This window comes from Typopeltis vanoorti, chromosome 21 (assembly GCF_054136105.1).
Source record: "Typopeltis vanoorti isolate ZY-2024b chromosome 21, IOZ_Tvanoo_1.0, whole genome shotgun sequence".
Classification (NCBI taxonomy): Eukaryota; Metazoa; Arthropoda; class Arachnida; order Uropygi; family Thelyphonidae; genus Typopeltis; species Typopeltis vanoorti.
In genome coordinates, this window is record NC_143569.1 from 50,968,258 (window position 1) to 50,994,081 (window position 25,824).

General features: G+C 37.1%; 1 protein-coding gene across 3 annotated transcripts in view; it reads right to left on the reverse strand.

The window, feature by feature from the left end:
* The window catches only part of Top3alpha (topoisomerase 3-alpha), a 496,301-nt gene that overhangs the window by 223,136 nt on the left and 247,341 nt on the right, over positions 1 to 25,824 (reverse strand). For all 3 annotated transcript variants that reach the window (XM_090411715.1, XM_090411714.1, XM_090411713.1), the window contains exon 16: positions 25,071 to 25,099. In XM_090411715.1, coding sequence (XP_090267841.1) covers positions 25,071 to 25,099 — 29 coding nt within the window. The remainder of the gene's footprint in view (positions 1 to 25,070; positions 25,100 to 25,824) is intronic.

Genomic DNA, 25,824 nt, shown 5'->3' on the forward strand with positions numbered 1-25,824 from the left:
TTTTAATAATAATAATAATAAAATTGTTACAGTAGTATGGACATGTATATAAATTATACTAAAAGATTTCCTCAAATTCTTCAAAATGGAAGAGTGGAAGGAAAGATATCACTGGGAAGTGGTATCTTTCCTTCACCACAAAACATCGAGGGTATAAGTGGTCTGAACGTTCACAGAAATTTAAATAACTTGGCTGAAGATAGACTGGAATAGAAAGCCACTATTCATGATAACCTCAATTTTGCATTTTGTTTCAATTTATTTTACATCAAACCATCTATCTCTGTTTACCTCCGGTTAGAACTGGAGGCACACAAAGATGGTAGCATCAAATTAAAAATGAAGATATGAAGAAAGAACTTGACATTGTTGGCATCAAGAAATATGTGAGTAGAGCTAATCTCAAGTGGTATGTTCGATTAAACATAATGGGAGAGTACAGGTTAGCAAAGAATGTTTGATGTTAGATGGCAGGAAAAAGATTTAAAGGAAGATCAAGTCTTGGTGCATCAATTCAGTCAGAAGTGTCACAGAATAGTGTTTCTCAAAGTTTTCTGGCCACAGCCACTTAGATAATACATATTACTCAGAGGCCCATTAGGCCCCATACCTTCTATCCTTTACTAACAGGTCATATTTTATGAAGAGAGGTGAATCTTAGTATGCCATCTCTAATGACAAAATATATGCATAACATACATAACCCTAATAACTTTTTTTCAGTGGAAATTTAAATCGGATGAAAATCAGGATGTTTCTCAACATCTAGTGGTGACATAGTGGCTGATTTATGTATCACTGTGCATATGTACTATATATACCATTTGACATTTGATTGTTGAGATAACAGTGTGTTAAAACTGATTATGCATATTATTATACTGAAATTAAACAAATTATGGTCATAATAACATAAAAAACGAAAACCAACTGTTTCATTGAAATTTGAGCAATTTCCAAATCTTGCATAGGATCAATCTTCGATTCCTGTTGAGTTGTATGCATTGTGAACAGATGACCATAGTAGATTCCTTTATGTTGCAAGAAGTGAAGTTATCCTCAATGTAAGGCAGAGAACTCTTATCCCAGTCAATGTTATGTGCATGCAAGAAATGAAAAGCTAAGCCCAAGCTGTTTTTCTGTTGTTATTAACGTCTCCAATATGCTCTTTCTGTCTAATTTCCAAATGCCTTCCTATGTAAGAAAGGCCACAAGAACATGGAATATTATAAACTCCAAGATGTTTGTAGAAAGGGTTGTAGTCTTTAGGCAAATGCAATACACTTCGTATAGTCAAAATGGGCTTGAAAGCAACTTTTATGTTTTCAGATTTGGGGAGACCAGTGATTGTGAGAAAAAGTTTACCAATATAAGGGATGGAAACAGCATTTGGTTGTGAAGCAGGAAAGAATAGTACTTTTTGTGCCATTTTCTTAGAATACCTGTTGTTCATAAGTAGCTGGAGTAGAGACTGCAATTCTTCCTTCAGTTTTTCTTCATCTCTATCAACCGCAAAATTTCTTTGATCCTGAAGCTCCCTAAAGTAGTAGCACTGTAAAATCACTTTTTATCATTATGATTCTTGAGATACTGCTTAGAATAACTGAAATCAATAATAAATTTAGTTTAATCCTTTATCCAAGTGTGAACAAACAAAGTTTGCGCCTGAAAATATCTTCAGGACTGAGGTAAAGTAGTACAACACCGGGCAACTCGTAGCAAAGGTGGACCAAGCTAACATCACTCCTATCTCAGTATCTCCCATAATGCAAAACACATTTCCTTGTGGATAAGTATAATGTTATACATTAAGGAAAGGGCCACTACCCAGATGAGTTTTGACCTTTATTGAGGTCTCGTTAGTGGGAGATAGTAGTGATGTTATCTTGGTCCACCTTTGCTACCTTACCTCATTCCTGAAGATATTTTCAGGAGCAAACTCTGTTTGCTCACACTTGGATAAAGAATTAAACTAAATTTATTATAGTCTAACCAAGTGAAAAATAAACTTTCAAATAACTGAAATCCTTTGTGTTACATTACTGAAACAGTTAATGAGCTAAAAATTAGGTTAGAAAAAAGTAAATTGCTGAAGCACTGAAATATGTCTACTGTATTTTAAATAAATAAATAAAATAAATAATAATAATAATAATAATAATAATAATAATCAGCTAACGCCTTTTATTCCCGTATACAGGAGTAGGCGAGGCCATTTTAGCCCTATCTAACTTTTGGAGACTGAGTGGGCAATTCAATCTCCACTGGTACCAATCAGAGATAGATTGCCCAAGGCTATCACTAATTAAGCGGTGCACAGTGAAGAGAGAACGGCTCAAATGTGTCGCCATCTCGTGGTCCCTAACCCTAACACAATATATTTAATGTCTGAAATAATGTAGGTTCTACGGTCGATTTTCTTGAGTTTACGGGACAAAAAACCCGAGATTCCGGGAGGAAAAACCCGCTAGCCCGTGCCAGAGATCGACTAACTCGGGAACCGGTCGAAAAAAGGCTTAGAAAAATTTCCTCTAGTTGCCGACTAGACTCGAAACCAAGCTTTCCTTCGTGCGGCCAAGCGCCGTGGTGTGTAAACGCCACATCCACTGAGCTACACAGGCAATTAAATAAAATAAAGATTTTAATTTAATTTAAATGCCAAAATTATAATTTACAATAAAAACTGCTAAAAACAGTACAGGTCTGACAGAATTATTTGACAGGTTTGGTTAGGATCTGAAGGCAGTATTTTTCAATGCCTGCTCTAAAGAATGACATAAGCACAAACATCAATTTTATTCACAGATTTTATTTTACAAAACTGAGCAAGCACACATCCTGAATATTATGTGACAGATGAAGTTATCACTGTGTTATCAGAACATTTCATTATTAACTTCTCATCTTCCTCCTCTTTCTTTATTCTATATACCCCTGACCTTGGAATAGTCTTCCCCATACTGTTTTCTCCAATGAACAAAACCCCAACTCTTAAAGAAACACATTAACAGATTTCCTTCTTTTCTCTCTCTCTCATATCTCACTTGCCCACATGGTACTGTCATGTTGTAGTTCTTAAGACCTTGTGTGAAGGGAGAGTTGATATATATGTCATTATGGCAGTGTAACTGGTAATTAGTTTACGGAATTAACAACGCATATAAAGTATATTAATTAAAGGTAACTTTAATGAATAACTTCTATATTTCGGCAATGTGACATTGCCATCTTCAGGAACATAAAGATATGGTATGTGCACTCAGGAACTAACACAAAGCAAATGAGGAAGAAAGCAAGAAACTAATATTGTTCCTAAAGTCCTAATGGTGCCCTCTTGCGGGCTAATTTGGTAGTCTTGGCAGTTGGGCTGAAGTTCTCATAACGAAAGTCTCCCAAATTTGGGGCAGTTTCATGCACCCAAATTTGTTGAGGTTAGGAACGTTTTTTAGAGCTGCTGAAGATTCTTTGAATAATCTTTCGTATTTAAACTTGCTGCGATGAATTATTTTTGTTTTCTTCCAACGAATTTTATGGTGGGTATCTAAGGCATGGTCTGCCAGCCCAGAGCGGCTGTACTGGTGAAACCGGATGTAGTCTTGGTGTTCTGAAATCCTGATATTTGTTGTTCTGCCTGTTTGGCCAAAGTAGGACAATTTGCAGCTGCAAGGGACCTGGTATACACCAGGTAGGTCTAGGGGAAGTGGTTGGTCTTTGGTAGAGCGGATAAGGGATCCCAACTTTTTATATGGTCTGTAACAGGAAGTAAGGTCATATTTTTTGAGGATATTGGTTATTTTCTCAGAGGTGCCCTGGATGTAGGGGATGGTGATAGACTTGGTGTAATCTTTATTGTGGAGGGGGATTGTGGTTTACAGGTTTTAGTATTTTTTGGATTTTTTTGGGGTTATAGCCATTGGCTAAGAAAGTGTTGAGGATGTGGTTTAGTTCAATAGTCAGGGCCTTGTCATCTGAGCAGATTAATTTTGCCCTGTTATATAGTGTTTTTATCACCCCATATTGTTGTGAGGGGGGGTGGTGGGATTGCTGGTGAATGTATCTGCCAGTGTGGGTGGGTTTTCTGTAAACACAGAAAACCAAAGATCCATCAAGCTGGCGGGTGATTAAAGTGTCTAGGAAGGGGAGGGTGTTGTTTTCCTCTTTTTCTAAGGTGAACTGGACTCTGGGGTGTTGGTTGTTTAGGTGTGCTAGGAAGGAGTGGAGTGTGTCTGAGCCATGTGGCCAAATAGCAATTCTACAAACAGATAGAGGGGACAGCCATGGGTTCATTCACCGCTTTCCCCACCCTTGGCCAATTGCTTTATGGAGACATTTGAAGAGAAAGCCGTAAACTCCACCCCACAAAAAACCGCTATTTGGCTTCGTTATGTGGATGATGTGTTTGCTATTTGGCCACATGGCTCAGACACACTCCACTCCTTCCTAGCACACCTAAACAACCAACACCCCAGAGTCCAGTTCACCTTAGAAAAAGAGGAAAACAACACCCTCCCCTTCCTAGACACTTTAATCACCCGCCAGCTTGATGGATCTTTGGTTTTCTGTGTTTACAGAAAACCCACCCACACTGACAGATACATTCACCAGCAATCCCACCACTCCCCTCACAACAATATGGGGTGATAAAAACACTATATAACAGGGCAAAATTAATCTGCTCAGATGACAAGGCCCTGACTATTGAACTAAACCACATCCTCAACACTTTCTTAGCCAATGGCTATAACCCCAAAAAAATCCAAAAAATACTAAAACCTGTAAACCCCAACCCCCCTCCACAATAAAGATTACACCAAGTCTATCACCATCCCCTACATCCAGGGCACCTCTGAGAAAATAACCAATATCCTCAAAAAATATGACCTTACTTCCTGTTACAGACCATATAAAAAGTTGGGATCACTTATCCGCTCTACCAAAGACCAACCACTTCCCCTAGACCTACCTGGTGTATACCAGGTCCCTTGCAGCTGCAAATTGTCCTACTTTGGCCAAACAGGAAGAACAACAAATATCAGGATTTCAGAACACCAAGACTACATCCGGTTTCACCAGTACAGCCGCTCTGGGCTGGCAGACCATGCCTTAGATACCCACCATAAAATTCGCTGGAAGAAAACAAAAATAATTCATCGCAGCAAGTTTAAATACGAAAGATTATTCAAAGAATCTTCAGCAGCTCTAAAAAACGTTCCTAACCTCAACAAATTTGGGTGCATGAAACTGCCCCAAATTTGGGAGACTTTCGTTATGAGAACTTCAGCCCAACTGCCAAGACTACCAAATTAGCCCGTAAGAGGGCACACCATTAGGACTTTAGGAACAATATTAGTTTCTTGCTTTCTTCCTCATTTGCTTTGTGTTAGTTCCTGAGTGCACATACCATATCTTTATGTTCCTGAAGATGGCAATGTCACATTGCCGAAATATAGAAGTTATTCATTAAAGTTACCTTTAATTAATATACTTTATATGCGTTGTTAATTCCGTAAACTAATTACCAGTTATGTCTAACCAACGTATAAGTCTTGCTACTAGAATGGCAGTGTAAAGTTTCTAAAATTGTCATAAGTCAATGCTCATTACTGTCAAATAGCAAATTTGACAGACCTTATATAAAAACATTTAAAGCTAATCTGTCAAAGTAATACTCACAATATTAAAAGAAGGAAAAAATACTTTAAACAGCTATCTTTTCATGCTGTGCAGCAATTCATAAATTCGTTTAAACAGAAGAAGAAGAAGACTAATTAGAAAGAGACCAATCTGGGTACCTGAGTAGATAGCACTTTCACTCTCCCACCATCATGATGAATTTCATGCCTGATAGTACTTGTGGAATAAATATAGACAACAAGAACACAAAGACATATGAAAGTTTATTACTAATCTAAATCACTAAATATTTTGAACTGAAACTACATCTCATTTTCAGTTTACGTAACTGAAACAAATCTAAAGGTAAAATAACAACAACGGATTTCATAAGCAAGAAATGGCCACATGCCAGTATAGTCACAGTAAAGTAGATATGACATTAATATATATATAGATATTAATTATTATTAATTTGGAATTGAGACCTCAGCTTTGTGATCACATGTACTCTCTTCAGCAGACCCACAAGACACTTTGGTAGTGAGACATCAAGTGGTGAGATGAATCTGAACTATTACACTGTTGCTATGATGTAAAAGAGAGAAGAATTTCAGAATCCTCAGAAATGGCACTAGATCCTAAACTTTTAAATATAAACCCAAGTATCAACTATCAGAATGGATCCTAGCCATAATTAGCCAAAAGCATGTACATGAATGTGTAAACACACATGTGCTCAACTATGCAATGCGCAATTATCAGATTCTTGTATAACTATGCATTGGTTGTCAACTTTGTTAGTCTTTACTGTTTGTATACTAATTTTCCGTGTTTACACATGAAGAAATCCTACATAATTAGGATGAAATATCGTGTCTTTTAATTAAGATAATTTTTTGTGTACTGGCTTTGGACTTTTGACGAGAACAGACGTATTATTTTGAGTTTTGGTTTTTGTGAATGTTCATTGATAGTGGAGTACAAGGTAAGACTTTGGCTTTTGATGCATTTTCCACAGGCCCTCTCTTGTTCCCTGCCATGCACCCGTCAGTAGTCTTCCACTTCTAGTAGGAGATTTCGAGGGGCTGTCTACACTTGGCGGAAAGAAGGGACAAGGCAGGTCCTAAATCTCACAGCCCTCACTACTAACTGCTACTGCTTCGTGTGTTTAGCCAACGCTCGGTATTGCTGGCAGGCCTTTACAGCTGCAGGATTCTCTACAGAATTTCTGCTAGCAGGTCCATAGACCTGCGGGATTTCTACTTGCGTTCTTACGCAATTAAATCGATATGAGCATGCCCGACCTAGGCGCTGTCATTGACTTTCTCAATGAAGAGAATTATTATCCTTATAACCAAAATCCAAAAAAAGTTCAAGCTTAAATGGCCTTCGAGTGTGATAGATCCAGACATCATCACTGACTCACTCGATAAAGAGCTAGCACTCACTTTCATTAAAAAGCTTCTTAAAAAATTTGAACATGAATGACCCGGCTACCTAAACTTATATTCTTTACCAGGAGCTGATGATGAAGAGAATGAAGCCTCTCCTCAAATGGAGGAAAAGCTCAATCTAGTGGTCTCTGTCTCTAATCCTCTGATGAAGGAGAGACCCCATGCTCGTAATAAGCGAAGAACTCTCGCTTCTGAACCAACAAATGATGTTGGCATGGATGAAGACGCTCCCAATTCAGACTCCTCTGCCCTCTTCCCCCCTCAATGAGAAGGTGCCACCGACCATCCTAAGAGAAAAGCAGAGAGGGACAACCCTAAGAACCACCGTGGCAAACCTACAAATAAATTATAGCTTAGCCAAAAATGTAGATGAGGGCATAAAAATCCAGCCCACCACAGTTACTGACTATAGAAATCTTACAAAAGAAATGGACATAAGAGGAATACAATATCATACATTTTCACTTACCTTCGAAAAAAATCTGAAAGTGATGCTCCGAGGATATTGACCAGGATGAAATAGTCACTGACCTCAACTTGCAGGATTTACCTCCCATAAAGGTCAGTAGAATGTTTAGATCAAATAAGACCCCTATGCCTCTAGTTCTTGTAGAGATCCATAATATTTACAAAGACATATACAATCTAAAGTCAATCTGTGAATCAAAATCACCCCAGAACCACTGAGAAAAAGAGCGTCTTCTGGACAGTGCCACAGGTGCCAAAAATTTGGCCATGCCCAGAAATTGTTCAAAGCCCAGTACAGATGCTTAAAATGTGGCGAAACTCATTCCACAATCACTTGTGCCAAACCAAAAACCACCCCAGCTAAGTGCACTAATTGTGGCAGCCCTCACCCTGCTAACTATACAGGGTGTATTTTCATCGCCCCAAAAACCGATGAAACGACCCAAACAGTCAACCTACCTTGTCATCTAGGGCAAGTGCTCCTGAAATTCAAACTCCCAAGAGTTTGAATTTCAAACTCCTGAAATTCAGTCCCACAAGAGTGAGAACATGGTAACATGTGCTCACCCAAGATTAACTGAGCCCCTCAAGAGGATGAATCTTCAACATCAAACGAGAACATATGCCAATGTAGCCCACTCCAAACAGACAGACCAAAACCTGGCCAATCCACATTCAAATCTAACAACTAATGTCATCTCTTCTCTTGCAAATATGCTGCAGGATTTCAGCAACTCAAATCCATCACTAAGTACTACAAAAAAAATTTTACAGCAAACTCAATCCATATTATCTGCACTCTCTGATGCATGGGAAAAAACTCACTCCAGATTCGCTTAGGATTATCGCTTGGAATGCTAATGGTCTCAAAAACAAAGGGTTGGAAATTCAGTAATTCAATAACAGATATAACTCAGATATATTACTAATTAACAAAACTCACCTGAGGCCTGCTGACAACCCCAAAATCAGAGGGTATCAGTTTTACAGAAATTATAGACTTGAGTACAGAGGTGGAGGTACAGCCATCCTTATCAAAAACAACATAAACCATCATTCTGTAGCCAACCCTGCAACCACCAACCTCAAAATCACAAGCATTAATGTCGTCACAAACTCAGTTGGAAACCTAAAAATTTTTTCTGCTTACAACCCTCCATCAAAAACATTGTTGACCTCAGATCTGAATGCCATCCTTGGAGTTAAAGGACCAGTCCTTATCGCTGGAGACCTCAATGCAAAACATCCTGCGTGGAACAGTAAATTTACCAACAAAAATGGCCACTTACTGTTTAACTACTCGAGCTCCAACTGTATAGCTGTGGCTGGTCCTTTAGAACCAACTCATCTCAGTCCAAGTGGCTCCTCCGACGTCCTAGATATAGCTGTCCTCCAAAATCAATTTGCAGTACAACCTGGATTCACTAGACAAATTGGAGGTGTCTCTTCTCAAGTCATGATGCCTAATTTCATGAGCGAGGGAAGCGTTTTGTAGTGAGAACGAAGCTGGTTTGGCTGCATTTGAAACAAAAACCGGCATATAAGCGCTATTTGAATGCTTACTGCTGTTTCAGAAATCAATTTTTAGAATTATTTATAATTTTTTCAAGTCATTCTACTGTCCTCTCCACATCACACCCTCATACCTTGGGAAAAATCATCTAATTTGCTCTCAGACTACTTTGGTCCTGTTCCTCATGTTAACTCCAAGGAAGAAATCGAATCTGCAGTAAATAAACTTACTCAACAAATTAATGCAGCCTTATCGTCTATCACCTCAAATACACCTGCTTCTAAACCTAAACGACTACTAGAAGATATGAACTTAATCTGGGGAAAAAATAAGGCAAGAAAGTGATACCATAATACAAGGGCTCCCCAAGATAAAAAGATTCTCAACAGGATGAATGATGCAGTGAGAGAAGTACTAAAAGCCCACAGAAGCAAACTATGGGAAGATAAATTAGCTTCCTTTTCACTCAATGATCAAACCATCTGGAAACTGTGAAGAAATATCAAAAACAAAAATAAAACTCTTCTCCTTCTCAAATCAGATTTAGGCATTGTTCACTCAGATGCTGAAAAAGCCGAAACTATAGTTAAAAATTTAGAAAAGCAGTGCAGCCCTCCATATGACAACCTGAACTTCAATCATATTTATAAAATCCACCGCCATGTCAGATACGTGCTAAAGCGGTGTGATACCTATACCAGCCAACTCACACCTACTTCTCCAGTCGATTATGACATCATACAGAATTTAAAGAATAAAACAGCTCCTGGACCTGACGGCATTCCTAATGAAGTTATTAAATTGCTTCCCCGAAAGGTCATTGTACACATTACAACAATAATAAATGCCATGCTCAGATTTAAATACTTTCCCTATGCTTGGAAGTTGGCAGATGTGGTTCCTATTTATAAGCCTGGTAAGGACCCACAACTGCCACAAAGCTATCGCCCCATCAGTCTGATTTCCAATTTGGGCAAAATTGCTGAAAAAGTCATCCTTTCCAAAATTCAAGTTTCTGTAAACACGTTAAATATCCTTCCTACAGAACAGTTTCGCTTTCATAAACTCCACAGCACTACTCAACAAATCCATAGACTGATGGAATACATTACCACCAGCTTCAAATGGCACCAATATACCGGAGGAGTTTTTCTTGACTTAGAAAAGGCCTTCGACAAACTATGGCACTTTGGATTCCTATACAAGCTGATTTTAGCTGGCATTCCATTGGATCTGGTCCACCTTATAAAGTCCTTTCTTTCTGGAAGATACATGCAAGTTAAACTAAAGGACAATATCTACCCAGAAGCGGATCTCAGCTGATGTGCCTCAAGGATCCCTCCTGGCGCCGATACTTTTCTCGATCTACATGGCAGACATCCTACATAATCCGATGTCATCTATCATTGCCCTCTACACCGACGATACAGCAATACTAGCCAGATCTCTTAAACTACATCTTGTTACCAAGAAACTACAAGATAACCTGCTGAAATTGGAGCACTCGTTCTCCATTTGGAGATTGCAAGTAAACTCTCAAAAAAGTAGTGCCTTGCTGTTCACTAAAAGTTCAATACCTCCTAAAGAAGACATCTTCCTATTTAACATCAAAATTCCCTGGAAAACAGAAGCCAAATATCTCGTGTACTGCTGGATAGAAAACTAACCTTCAGCCCACATACAAAATCCTCATGTACAAAGGCATCAAAAGTCATCACACAGCTCTACCCTCTTATCAATAGGAACAGCAAACTAGATATTAAAATCAAATTGTTCCTCTACCAGTTGATGATTCGTCCCATTATTACTTATGCATCTCCAGCCTGGAGCCACACACTTCAAGCACAAATATCCTTAAACTGCAGAGACTGTAAAACAAATGCTTATGCATGATTTTAAATGCACCATGGTACATTAGAAATGTTCAACTTCATCAAGACATAAATATCCCTTATATCTTTTCTTTCCTGCAATCTTTAGCAGTAAAGATTCTCAAAATCGTCCTCACACCCAAATGAATTAGTTCAACAAGCAGCTAATTACGATGAATCGGATTTATGTAAATATAGAAGACCTAAGGCTATCCTAGTTTCCTTCAAAGATCTATAACTTGCCCCAACTCGGGCAGAGCACGTAGCTCATAAATTTCTCCCTATACAGTAACCTTATCAGATAGCTCATAGGTGAAGCTTTTAAAACCTTATCAGGGTTTTAAAAGCTTCACCCTTATAGACAGTAACGTTCTGCGAAGATAATTTTTAATATCTTATTCTGGTTTTCTACCTTATAAACTCTTGCTTATATATATAGCGCAATTGGAAGAACGATGGTACATTGCGCCCTTCGATTGGAATAGGCCCAAGTTCGATTCTCGTCGCGACGGGAGGAAGCTTTATCTGGAGGATTTCAATCGAAGGTGAGTTAGCCGATCTCATACGGCGGTAGCAGGTTTTTTTGGTCACCTAGGTTTCTTCTTGATGGGGAGGAGGTGGAGAGGATCCAGAGGCGAGTGACCAAGATAATAGCAGGTCTGTGGAATGAACCGTATGAGAACAGGTTGAGGATTTGTGGGTTGCAAAAATTGGTTGATAGGCGGAGGAGGGGAGATATGATTGAGACATTCAAATTACTGAAGGGTTTCTATAAAATTAATTCAGAAGATATTTTTGAGAACAGGGCTGGTTGTGGGAGGACTAGGGGACATCCATGGAAACTGGGCAAAAGTGTGGTTAGTAAAGGTGTTAGAGCTGGGTTCTTTACTTTTAGAGTAGTGAATGAGTGGAATGCGCTCCCTGAGTCTGTGGTGGATGCTGTGACAGTGAATGAGTTTAAGGCGAGGTATGATAGATACTGTATGAATGTCAAATAGTTGTGATGAATATGATTTGGGGCCTCCCTCGATGAGTCTAATGACTCCCTGGAGTTGCCCGTAATAATAGTAATAGTAATAATAATAATAATAATATGTATAAACATTGGTTACAACTAATAAGAATAAGACTTTCCCAAATTTTTGGTAGTAAACACAGTTATTATGGTTCAAATGGGGGAAGTTGAACCACTTCTATGTAAAAGAAGGTCACAGATCAGACTTATGGGGTTTTTACATAAGTCTGATGTCCTGCAGTCTCTTCTCAATGGAATTAAGATTGATATCAATAATATGAGAAAAGACAATCATACGTATCCTTGCAAACACTTTGGAGGAAGAGAGGAGACTGCTTATCCTTGGTGGAAGGTAACATGGAAGACAAGACTGACCAGAAAGATAGCAGCCACTGAGTTTTACTTTTCAGGATCCTGCAAATGTTTCAGAAATTCATAAGGCATGGTTGGCCGAGTGGTTAAGGTATCCGTTCTACAGTCAAGAGTTTGCGGGTTCAAATCCCCCCCCCCAGGCATGGATATTTGTCATTGTCTTCTACATTCGTAGAAGTGAATAAACACTCATTCCAAGATGGAGTAGGTCAAGGGTTATTTCTGCCAGCCTGGTTGGCCAAGTAGTTAGCATATCCACTCTCCAGCCAAAGGGCTGCGGGTTCGAATCTCGCCATGGGCATGGATGTTTGTAATTGTCTGTGGAAATGGTAGTGGTCGGCAGTAGATGGTGTTGGTGTAGTTGCAGTGAGTTGGTGGATTGAGTGGTAGAGACAGAGTTGTAGAGCAGGTGCCCTCCCTCAATGAGTCTTTGGACTCCCTGGAGGTGTCAAATAATAATAATAATTCTAGTGATGTAAGGATGGGAACTCTATACAGTCATACCCCGAAGTTACGTGGTAGGTGGGACCAACAAAAAGCACGTAAGTCGAATTCGCGTAACTCATGGTATAATTTTGCATGTAATTTACATATACAAACAGACAATTGGGATCAAAGGTTTACAAACACACCTATATTTTTTAAGAAATATAATCATAATTGTAATTTTTCATACATAAAAAAAAAAGTTATTTCGATGTCGATGGTTTCATAAAATCTAATAGATTCGTCTGACGACATAATGTCTTTTTCTTGTCACGCAAAATTTCTTCATAGCAAGCTAATGATTTTTTTATTCCTTACCTTGTGGCTACAATTCTTTCCTCATTAGAATCCATGTCCTCCAAAATCTGTAAACCTATCTTTTATGATTGTTCTTACTGCGGATTCAAACTTCTTTGCTAGCTCACAAATTTTCATTCTGCCTTTAAAATCCTTAATAATGTTCAGTTTTGTTTCCAAAGTCAATGTTTTTCTTTTCTTGCTAGCTGTAGAAGAATCGGACTTGCTTCCTTTGGACGACATTATTATTTTTTATGTGATAAAATTTTTATCAAGAACATAACATTAAACAATCGCAAGGTTTGTAGACTATAAAAATCGTGTATGAATGGAGACCGCACGAAACACATCAGTGCTTGCAGCCGGCACCGGAAAGATACAACTAGTGGTGAGGCATGAAGTAGGACAGGAATACGTACATATATGAAACTGCGTAACTCCAGATTTGCGTAAGTCGGGGTATGACTGTATACAAGACCAGAGTCCTCAGGAACAGGCCTGCAGTATCTAGTACACACTGGATCTTCTTTGGGTTGATTCCATTCTCTGTCCGGTTCTAGTTTCAAGTAAGAAGGGTTGGAGCAGAGAAGTTTCTCTACCAAGAAGTGCTCTAATGATGCTAATTTTCTGAGAATAATGATGAGCTGCATCATGTTCTATGTATGAACCAGTTAAGGTAGGTTTATGATATATTGACATTGTCAGCAGGGTTGATAGAGAGTGGGAGAGGAGGATGTCCAGGAAAGCTAATTTTATTTCCTTTTCCAGAGCGAATGTGATTAGAGGGTGTAAGTTGCTGATCTTGATTAGAAACAAAGGAAAATCAACTTCAGGATGTGGCCATATAGCAAAAAGGCACTCCACAGCACATATCCAGAAAAAAGGTTGCAGCAGTGGAGGCAAAGAGTCTTTGAGAGGTTTCATACAGAAATTTGCTAAAGAGATAAGAGTGGACTCCTCATTGCAGTTCTCTCAATCTACTTGTAAATTACAGCTAAGTAGTTTGAATATGTGTGTATGATGAAATCGAACAATTTAATTATATGAGGAGAGAAAGCTTGTGACAATGACAACAATTGAAAAGTTACAGAAAGTGGGACATGAAAGTGGAAAATGAATAAGGACTGAATGTTTGAAACTGATTGCGATATCTGTAGGTTGTAAGTTTTTTTTCTCCAAAAAAATCTGATATATTTTTTATAAACAAGTGGGAATGGCCAGTGAGCGCTTAAGAGTCATGACAGTAACTTTACTATGCAATAGATGGAAGGGTCTGCCCAGTCTATAATTGATCTATTAAAGAGGAACACTAGAGAAACACCTTCATTATGATTTCTTGCAGACTACGGAAATGAAAGGTTCTACTAAAATGAGTTTTCAATTTCTTGATAGTATCCTCATATCAGCTGATACCTTCATCTAGTATTATATTCAGCTTCTTGATATTGCTCTTTGTGAGGGTTATGTCAATCACTTAATAAGTAGTTCTATTACATAAGAGGAGTCACTTTTTTTTTGTAGTAATTAGTATCAATATATACTATAGCTCTTCCTTTGTCAGCTTTTGTAACAGATAGCTGTTCCACTTCAAAAATTTTAAGGCTCTAAAGATTTTATATGGCCACATTCTCAAGATGATCTTTCTTCGTTTCTTCTTAACCAAGATCAACAGTCTACATCCTCTATCATGTTCATTATTGAAAAGGAGAAAATTACCTTTCCTAGAGTAAGTTGTCTATCATAAACCTACTTCTCTAGCTAATGCATACAATGCGACTCAATGAATTAGTTTTCTCAGAATGGCATCATTAAAACATTCCCAACAGAGTACACATCATCTCCTCCAACCCCTCTCACTTTAAACTACAACTAAACTCAGTGGTGCACTCAGGATTTAACCTTGGGGGGGGGGGGGGGGGGGGGGGGTAGACGGTTTGCGAATACACACTACGTATCACATACGACCTATGACTGAGCATCTGCAGTGATCGCTAATTCATAAGTAGTATAGAAATAGAAGACACGACACAACATAAATAAAAAAAAATGAATTTTAATTAGGAAAAGATTTTTGGAAAATTTTCTAGTGTTTTTTTCCTTTTCTTTGGGGGATACCTGGGCCCCCTGATATTATCTGCATCCAGGAAACCAAACTTCGACAAACCAGCAGACTAAACATTAAAAACTATGATATCATATGACAAGATAGGCCTACTAACCAAAATGGAGGAGGGCTTCTGACACTAATCTGAAACTTGTCATATAAAGTTGTTGAACTAGACATAGTAGCAGAAGGAACTGAAATACAAGGAGAATCCAAATACTGGAACCAAGTAAAAAGCCATTAAACATATTTAATTGTTATCATCCTCCTGACAAACCTGGACCAAATCTTCCCAGCCTATACCATCTCACTGAAGAAAACTCTATTATCTTAGGAGACATGAATAGCAAACACCTGTTATGGGGTTCTGAGAAAATAAACCCAAGAGGAGAAAACCTGAGTAATTTCTTAGATGAAACAGGACTAATAACTCTCAACAGTGGAGAACCCACTTATCTGTCTCATTCTTATGGTACAAGAGATGCCATAGATGTTGCCGTGGTGTCTCCAGATCTTCATGACAAAGCTATTTGGTCTGTTTTGGAACCAGTAGGAAGCGACCATACCCCCAATATTAATCAATCTGAACTCAAAAATGACTAGACCCATCCAAAAAAGAAAATATCATTGGAACTTTCAGAAGGCAAATTGGAAGAAATACAAAGATGAAGTAAGTAAAATGCTGAAATATCACACATACCATGATGACTTAGACAAAGACTACATAACTTGGAAGAATACTATCCTAAATGCAGCAAAGAAAAGTAACCCAAAGGGCTACAGGAAAAAAGTTATTTCAAATACACAAAGGTTCACCAGGAACTTACTAGTAAAATAACTAAATGGAATGAATTATTTAACATCTTAAAAATTGGAAGCTCTCCAGAAACCAGAATCGAGTACAACAAGATAAATGCTGAAATTAAACAAAAATATAATATATTACAAAGAACTAGGTGGCAAGTATTTTGCCACAACTTAAATCCAAACATTCAGATACCAAACTATGGAAACTGACTACTAATTTACAAAGAGACCTACCAAAAGCAAGTGAGAATAACACACTAAAAGATCCAGAAAATATCAAAATTGGAGACAGGGAGTTCGCAAATAACTTGGCATTTCATGTTCAAAATATAAGCAACCTAGAGATGAATACTAGGAAAGACCATCAAATATCAAAACGGGCTCGACAGCAGAAAACTCTGCAAATTCCCCAAAATATATGAATAAAAACCAATTATTCTGGGATCCATTTACAATCATCTGGACCAGATAACATACAAGGAATTATGATCAAACATCTTCCTTCCCTAGCCCTAGAGTGGCTACTTTGCCTATACAACAATAGCCTAAAACAAGGAAAAGTTCCAAAATACTGGAAGACAGCCACAATCATACCAATCTTAAAGCCTAACAAACCTCAAGACCAACAAGGAAGTTATAGACCAATTTCACTGACTTCGATTCCAGGCAAATTGATGGAAAAAATGATACTCCAATGTTTGAATTACTGTCTAAACAAAAATAGTATACTACCGCATTTTCAGACTGCCTTTAGAAAATATTACTCAACAACTGATCGACTTTTCTATTTAACCCAGATAATTCAAGATAACTTCCAGACCAAACCTACAAAATCCACCTTTGCAGCTTTTACAGATTTTAGCAATGCCTTTGACAAGGTGTGGAGGCAGAAACTCTTTTCCAAACTTTCTCATATTGGAATAGAAGGGAAAGTTCAAAACTGGATTTATGACTTTCTAAGAAATAGAACAATTCGAGTTAGAATAAATAATACCTTTTCCAAGAAAGTGAAAATAAGACAGGGACTCCCTCAAGGCAGCATTTTGAGCCCACTGCTTTTTTCCATCTACTTAAATGAATTAGATAAAAATATAAATAAAGAAACAAAGATAGCTATGTTTGCTAATGATTTGGTCCTATTCTCAGCTCACAACAACCTAGAAACAGCAGAAGGTCACTTAAACAAAGCTATTGAAAGCCACTGATCTTTTTAAAACCACTCAAAAAGAAAAAACATAAAAAGAACGATTCTCCAGGACATGACTTACCACTGCCATTCAGAAGAAAAACCAGGAGCTACCATAACTCCACGTTTAATCGCAGTGCCACTACAATGATCTCTCGCCTCAAGACCGGTCACACAAGACCAATCAAGTTTAGCAATGGCATAAAAGTCTTTCCCACCTGCAAAATCTGTAACTTCGAGGAAGCATCACCAATGCATTTACTAAATTGCATGAATATTTCTAAATGTGAACTTTATAACAACCCACAAAATATGCTGTATAAAATACATGAATTTGACCTCTATGATCTGGTGTAATAATATCATGGGATAATGATTTAAAAAAAAACAAAAAAACAATCATCTCCCTTGTAATATTTTTATATTTCGTACTTATTCTTTTTTCAAGCGGTTTCCGCTGCCATAGCCAATAGTGATATGGGCATCATGCAATATCTGAAATATTTCTTCAGTGTGAATGTAATTTTTAATCAAATTGCCATATGCATATTAAAATACCTGTATATGATGCTTATATGTTAGGGAGCCAAGTCACTTTGGTTTTTGACTCTTTCACTTTTTTCCATCATTGTCAAATATGCTGATTTTGTAAAAAATTTAAGTGACCTGGATAAAGTTCCCTTCACGTCTGCCGACAAAAAGAAATCCGAAGAATCACTCCTCCCCAACCCCTACTGCTTCTAATACTACCAAAAAGGTATCATTATTATCACTTTGCCCAACTAGATGATGGGTGTATTCATATTGACCCGTCAGTGTGTCAATCAATTGACCCATCAATAAATTATGATAAAACAACATGAAATTTATTATAGTGCCCGATTTTAGACATATTAATAAAAAAACAAATGGATAGTAGCATTGGTCTAAATGTATACTGCAAACCGACTTACACAGGCAGTTACCTGCATTTTCCCTCTTCGCACCACATTTCACAAAAGTTAAGCATTATACATATGCTAAAAAATAGAGCAGTATGTGTCATAAGAGATGACAGAGTTTTAACAGATGAATTAGATCTTATTCTCAAAACATTAACAAACAATGGTTACCCAAAAAAAATTAATGAAAAGGATTCTTTTCTCCATCCCCTTCCCAACAGCAAACCCAAGAAACTCATTACAGGACTTCCGCTTCCATTCCTTTTGCAAGCCCAGTTTCACAAAAAATTGCCAACTTGCTAAAGCCTCATAACATCCGAGTTGCTTTCAAACCAATAAAGACTGTTTGCAATATGTTATGGTCACCAAAAGACAAGACTGATTTCTACAAACAATCTGGAGTTTACAACATCCCGTGTCCCTGTAGACTGAATTACATAGGACAAGCTTCTAGAAGTTTAGAAATAAGAAAAAAGGAACATATCGGAGACGTTAACAACAGAGAAGATAATTCTGGTTTAGCTTTCCAACACAAACCACAATATTGAATGGGATGAAAGTACTATGCCATACATAGAAGATGACTACACCTCCTGCTCAATAAAAGAAGCTGCAGTAATGATCTGTTCAGGAGGTGGCTTAAACAGAAACCAAGGGATGATCCTTGGTGACATCTGGAAATCACTCATAAGATCGCTCAGCACATCAGAGTTCAACTTCGTAACTCATTATAGAACGCACATGCTAAAAAATGACTGACCAACTGCTAACATAAAAGCTCTACGCGTTCGTGTAACGGTTCATATAAATTTGATACTTTTCATCCTTTGGTTATGTATTAGTTGTAATTTAAGCTTGTTTTTGTTCTTTAAGCTGTTTTGTATAGAGTTATCTTGCCCAGACAAAGACACCAGTCAGGTGGCGAAACTAGTAGGCTAACATTCTGTATCAAAAATCTCCGACCTATTAAACCCAGTTTATATCATCTTTGTTTGTCATTATTCATAATGGCTGGGTATTATAAATAATCATCTAGTCCATAACATATATATATCTATATCATCATTATCAGCCATTGTCGATCCACTGCTGGATGAAGGCCTTTCCAAGATTACTCCAAAACTGTCTGTCCATGGCTCTCCTTTTCCCATGTCACTCCTGCAAATCTGATGATATCATCAAATCCACCATGATCTAGGTCAGCGTCATTGTCGTCTTTTTTTCTTGTGGAATCCAATCCGGTACCTCTTTTGTCCATTGTTGATCTTGTCTTCAAGTAATATGGCCAGCCCATTGCCACTTCAGATGTTTCACTCTTCCTATGATGTCAGAGACTTTGGTTTGATTTCCTATCCACATATTTCTTTTGTGATCCAGTCTTGTGTTACCAAGCATACTTCTTTCCATACTAATTTGTGATGCTCTTAATTTTTGAATTTCCTTTGCATTTAGTGTCCATGTTTCACAGCCATATGTCAATATAGGAATATATATATATAATGAAAGAAATTTAATGACTAGAAGACAAGAGATATCAAAATAGAAAAACTATTTATTATTTGAACACAAATAGTTTCATCTTCTGAGAAGACTTCATTGGTTGCATAACATGAAAAGAGAAATACAAAAAATTATACATTACAAGAGAACAACATCTATAAATTAACTTGCAAACATACTGCTGGCATTTGAAGGCATTCTGATGCCATAGTATTGTTAGGCACATTCATGCAGGCATGATTTCATATATATGTCAAAGTTGGATAGCTGAAGAGTGACAATTAGATTGGTTGCAGCTCAGGTTAGTATTAGGATGGACCAGACTGAGGACAATTTCTGTTGATTCCATAATTCCTTCTCTCCAGCTCATCATAGCATCTAAAAATGTTTTCTGATTTGTTCCAGATCACTGGATGAGTGACAGGATCTTCGTTAGGATGAGCAGAATTAAGAACATGATTAGATAGTGCACTGGCTCTAGCTTTGCCATAGGTAATGTCTCTCACACATACTGCCATACATAATTCAATGGATTCCTGTCTGACCAAAACAGGGCACACTGCAGTTACACCAAAGACGATAAACTCCTAAATACTTTAGGCTGCCATGTTTTGGTTTAGGTGTATCAAGTAAGGAGTGGAGTTTGGATAGAAGAGTAAAAGAAGTGCAGATTTTAAATTTCTTGAGAATTTTAGCTAACTTTGGTTAAATGGAGCTGATATACGGTAGAGATATAAAGCCTTTTACATCAGTACTATCTTCAGTTTGGTAAGCAGGTGAATTTAAATAGTATCTTATGAATAGCCTGTTTAGGATCACTATTTTTCTGAAAGGTTGGGCCAGATGATCAAGCATGAAGGAACACAACCTGAAAACTAACCAAGAGAAAAATAACTTCTATGTGATATTTTTTTTGTGGAAAAATACCAGAAAACATATTCCTAGCATGTCCTATCTCTAGAGAAGCCTACGCAATGATAACGTACAATAAGTTTACAACCTTTCATGGGTGGCAATCACATTAAAAATAAATGCTGTTTATAATTAAATATAAAATTCTGAAGCACTCCAATATCATATACAGATTATAGGTTAAAAATTAAACAATTTACTCTACTTTGACTTATTGCTACATTTTATGTGACTCCTATTCATGAAAAGCTGTAAACCTACATACTATAGATTTCAAATTAAAGTACCCCTAGTCAGAGCAATCTGTAGAGAGACCAGTAAATGAAATATCCTTAAATGTGGGGTATCATAACCAGATCATGGGGGAAAAGATTTTTAAAAAAAGTTCAAAAATAACCTATAGGAGAAATATGGTGATGCAAGCAGGAGAAAATTACATTAATATGAAATGTGAAATGACTGAGTCACTGACAAACAAAGATATTTGATGATATTTTGCTCATTTCATAAAATAATGTGATATAAAAAACATATGACATAGAGCTGACATGCTGCAAGGAAATCCAGATGATCAATGGAGGTGATATTCAATGTGTTGGCCTGTCTGCAAGATCAACAGATGATACAGTATTGTCTACAGAAGAATGCGGCTGATCTGTTGAAAGGTTTTGCACATGATGTGCAATTTTGCCTTTCAAATCTGTCAGTGAAAACTTTGCCTCAATACACCATGCTTTTGAGGTAATCCCAAAGTCAAGTCACAGGAGTTAAGGTCTGGATAATAAATGCAATGGCCATTTCATAGAAAATTAGCAAACTAATTACTCTATCCTCTGTGAAATGTTGACGTAAGAATTGTTAAACTTCACATCCTATGAGGACAGGTGTTATGTTCAGGCACCCTCTTTGCTGCAATTGCAGAATAATGAAATCACACATCCTGATAATGAGCAGATGAGACTGTGCACAGGTCCAGTTCAATAAATTTCTCTGAAGAAAAACACACTGATAAAGAACTTAGCCATAAATCTGATCCATACTGTGACCTTTGTCGAATGTAAGGAACTTGTTGAAATGCACAAGGATTCCCTGAAGCCCAGATGCAGCAGTTTTGAGTGTTTACTTTCCATAAACATGAAAATGTGCTTCTTCATTTGACAGGATGTTCCAAGGTCAATTCTCATCCACCTTCATATGAATCAGAGATCTCAATGCAAATCTTTCTTCGATGCTAACATCTCCCATTTGCAACTCTCAGCTTGGCTGAGTTTACACAGATAGCAATGCAATGCAGTACACAAAGTTCTCCACATCATTGTATATGGCAAATCCAATTGTCTCGCAATGACACATACACTGAATAAACCTACAGAATTCTCATCCGACTGCTCAACAACTGCATTTGTAAAATCTTCGATCACTGGTAGAATTTCAGATTTAAGCCCTCTTCAAATTGACGAACCATGTGTTCCACTTCATTTAGTGTCATTGGGCCTTTTTGCAGCTTCTGGTATCTGTACTCATGAAGTGCTGCTGCTACATTTTCCCCATTCCTATAGAAACACTTCATAAGCAAGACACAAAGTGAGACCAAATGACTGTAGTCAGTCTAAATCACTTGTTTATACTGCCTTAGAGCTCTCATAGTATGCATAATTCACTATCTTTATTCATTCAAAGCGCCATTTCCCCCTATCAGTCATTTTTTAACTTATTTATTGTCAAAATCCATAATAAAGCTTAATGGTATAACTAATCCCAAGAGGAAAAAATACATTTATTAAAGACTGATATTTTGCTGGTTTTCTACCCACCATCATCAGAGCACAAAGAAACTGTGACAGGCACACAGCACTAAACCAAGTAATTGCAGAAACAATTTAAATTGTAACTGACACCTAATATCCTTATGTGGTGCCCTGGCTATAAAAATAGACAAATAACTACAAAGTTAATTCAAAGAAATCTGACTATTAGGTCTTAAAATGATACTCTTGCAAAATCTTCAGTAAATTAATGCAACCATACTTGTTAAGGTTGGGAGACTGTTTCATAGCTGATGCTAATTCTAAGAATAGCCTCTCAGATATGTAATGATTTCTATGTAATAAAGATGTTTTTCTACATCAGATCCTATATGAAGGCATATTCATATAGGATCTGATGTAGAAAAACATCTTTATTACATAGAAATCATTACATATCTGAGAGGCTAATTTTTCATGTTCTTCAAGGCACATTCAACTGACCTACTAGTCTCTCTAAAGGACTAACTTGCAGGCACAAGGAACTTTATACACTCTTGATGTTCAAGAGAATGTAGTTGGTCTTTAGGAGAACGTATAAAAGTAGCAAGTTGAATGAAAGGTTTGAAAATGATAAATCATATTTGCAAAGAAATTTAGCTATTTTTTCTGATGTACCCTTAACATGTGGAATGGGAATGGTTTTGCTGTGATCCTGTGTGATGGGTGTAGGATGTAATTCCTTCTCTATCTACAGAAAATCCACTCGTACTGGTAGGTATTTACATAAACAATCACACCACCACCACCCTTCACAACAGCATGGCATCCTCAAAACTCTTATACACCGAGCCAGGGCTATTTGTTCAAATGACACAGTCATTGAAACTGAGCTTTAGGACCTTCACATCTTTTTAGCCAATTATAGCCCATATAAAATAGACAAAATATTACATGTACTCATCATCCCTCCTACACCAAACACACAGGATCACAGCAAAACCATTCCTATTCCATATGTTAATAGTACATCAGATAAAACTAGTCAAAGTTCTTGGCAAATATGATCTCCATACCACTTTCAAATCTTTCATTCAATGGGCTACTTTTATACAAATCTCCTAACAATTGATTACATCCTCTTGAACATTCAGGAGTGTAATAAGTTCCTTTGCCTACAAGTTAGTCTACTATGGACAGATTGATAGACAGTCAGTCTTAAAGAACATAATAATAATTACATCCACGATCATCTGTATGGCAAGTCAGGATTGGCAGACTATGCTCTGAATATGCATTCACATAGGATCAGATGGAGGAAAAACATCTTTATTACATAGAAGTCATTACATATCTGAGAAGCTATTCTTACAATCAGCATCAGTTATGAAGCAGTCTCCCAACCTTGACAAGTATGGTTGCATTAATGTACCAAAAATCTGGGAGACTATCATTTTAAGACTTAATAGCCAGATTTCTTTGAATTGCTGGAAGTTTATTTTCCACTTGGTTAGACTATAATAAATTTAGTTTAATCCTTTATCCAAGTGTATGCAAACAAACCTTGTGTGCCTGAAATATCTTCAGGACTGAGGCAACTCGTAGTAAAAATGGACCAAGTTCTCATCACTCCTTGTCTCAGTATCTCCCATAATGCAAAGGATATCTCCTTGCAGACATGTATAATGCTATGCATTAAGGGAAGGGCCACTACCCAGACCGGTTTCGACCTTTATTGAGGTCTCATCAGTGGGAGCCACTTCTGGGTCTGGCCCCCACTGACGAGACCTCAATAAAGGTCGAAGCTGGTCTGGGTAGTGGCCCTTCCCTTAATGCATAGCATTATACATGTCCGCAAGGAGATATGCTAGCATTATGGGAGATACTGAGACAAGGAGTGATGAGAACTTGGTCCACCTTTACTACGAGTTGCCTCAGTCCTGAAGATACTTCAGGCACAAGCGTTGTTTGCATACACTTGGATAAAGGATTAAACTAAATTTATTATTCTCTGAATTGCCTTTGTAGCTATTTGACCTATAGAGGACACCACATAAGGACATTAGGTGTCAGTTTCAATTTAAACTGTTTCTATAATTAATTGATAACTCATAAATACTCAGTGATTTATTGTTTTGAAATTTAGGGAATTATCCTCATGTTCTATATTATTATGATTCATGTTTTAAATATGACAAAAGTACAGCAGATATCCAATTACAAAGTTTCACTTTGGATTAAATCAAAGTGCCTCTAAGCGATACATATGCTGAAATGGGCTCAATCATCCAAGCATTTCATTACAAGCCCGTCACAGTTTCATTGACAGTGGGTAGAAAACCAGCGAAATATTAGTGTTTAATAAATATATTTTTCTTGTTGGTGTTAGTTTACTGTTAAGCTTTATTATGGATCATGAACAATACTTAAGTCTTTCTGTATGAATTATTGATTATTGTCAGAATCTCTTCCTCATGACCTGGTTAGGGTACCCACCAACACCATCTACTGGTTCCTCTAATTAGGTGTACTTTAATTTGAAACACCTAGTACATAAGTACCATGAGTGGGCTATGAATTTCTCTTTTTCTATTTTTTTTTGTATTTTTACTTATTATTTACATAACCTGGAAACCCTGTTTAAGGGAATTATATCAAGCTGTCTCTTATCCTGATCTTATCCTTAAATCCTGACAAACTTGCTACAGTAGGGGTCAACCATATTACAGTTGTATAAGAATATATGTAAAATAACAATAATAAATTTTACAAAAGTATCTTACATTTTGGATCCTTAGAACCCTCACATATCCTAAAAAAAAAAAAAAAAAAAATTACTCTTAAAAGTAAATAAAATCTCACGCTTAAACATATACACTGATTGGCCAGTTCATTTATTACCACCCATGTAATAGTCAGTAGCATCATCTTTAACCCTCAGAATATCCCTCCTCATTTCATTCAAGGAAGAGGTTGAAAGCATAAATTGAAAAGTATACCATTGGGAATATTTATATTTTGTGATGTGGTACATTTGTTTCCATACTGAAATACCATGAGTTGGCATAATCAAAAGAATTCTAAACACAGAGGAAAATTCATATAAAAAAAAACAAAAATGATTACTGTAAAATTTTTGCCTAAGTACAGAGTGTTTCAAAAAGAATGACCAGATTTTCTTCTCATTAACTAAGTGTAGCGGCTATTTGGGCACTAGTAGTGACATCTAGCGGTCATCATATCAAACTCTGGACCAAGGGCATTCAACATGGTACAAGTCGCATTCATTTGTGGTTCGTGGTTGCAGAGATATACAATTTTCAAATCGGGACATTATTTTTGAAACACCTCGTATAATAGGCATCATCAATACTGGATCACAGAATGGCAAATTAAACAATAACAGGCAATTCTAAAAAAAGCGACACCTGAGTAGCTAATGGAAGATGACTAAATAAGGTTAATAATTTTCTAACTTATTAAATAAAACACACACACACACACACACACACAAATAAAATAAAGCTAGGAAAGATT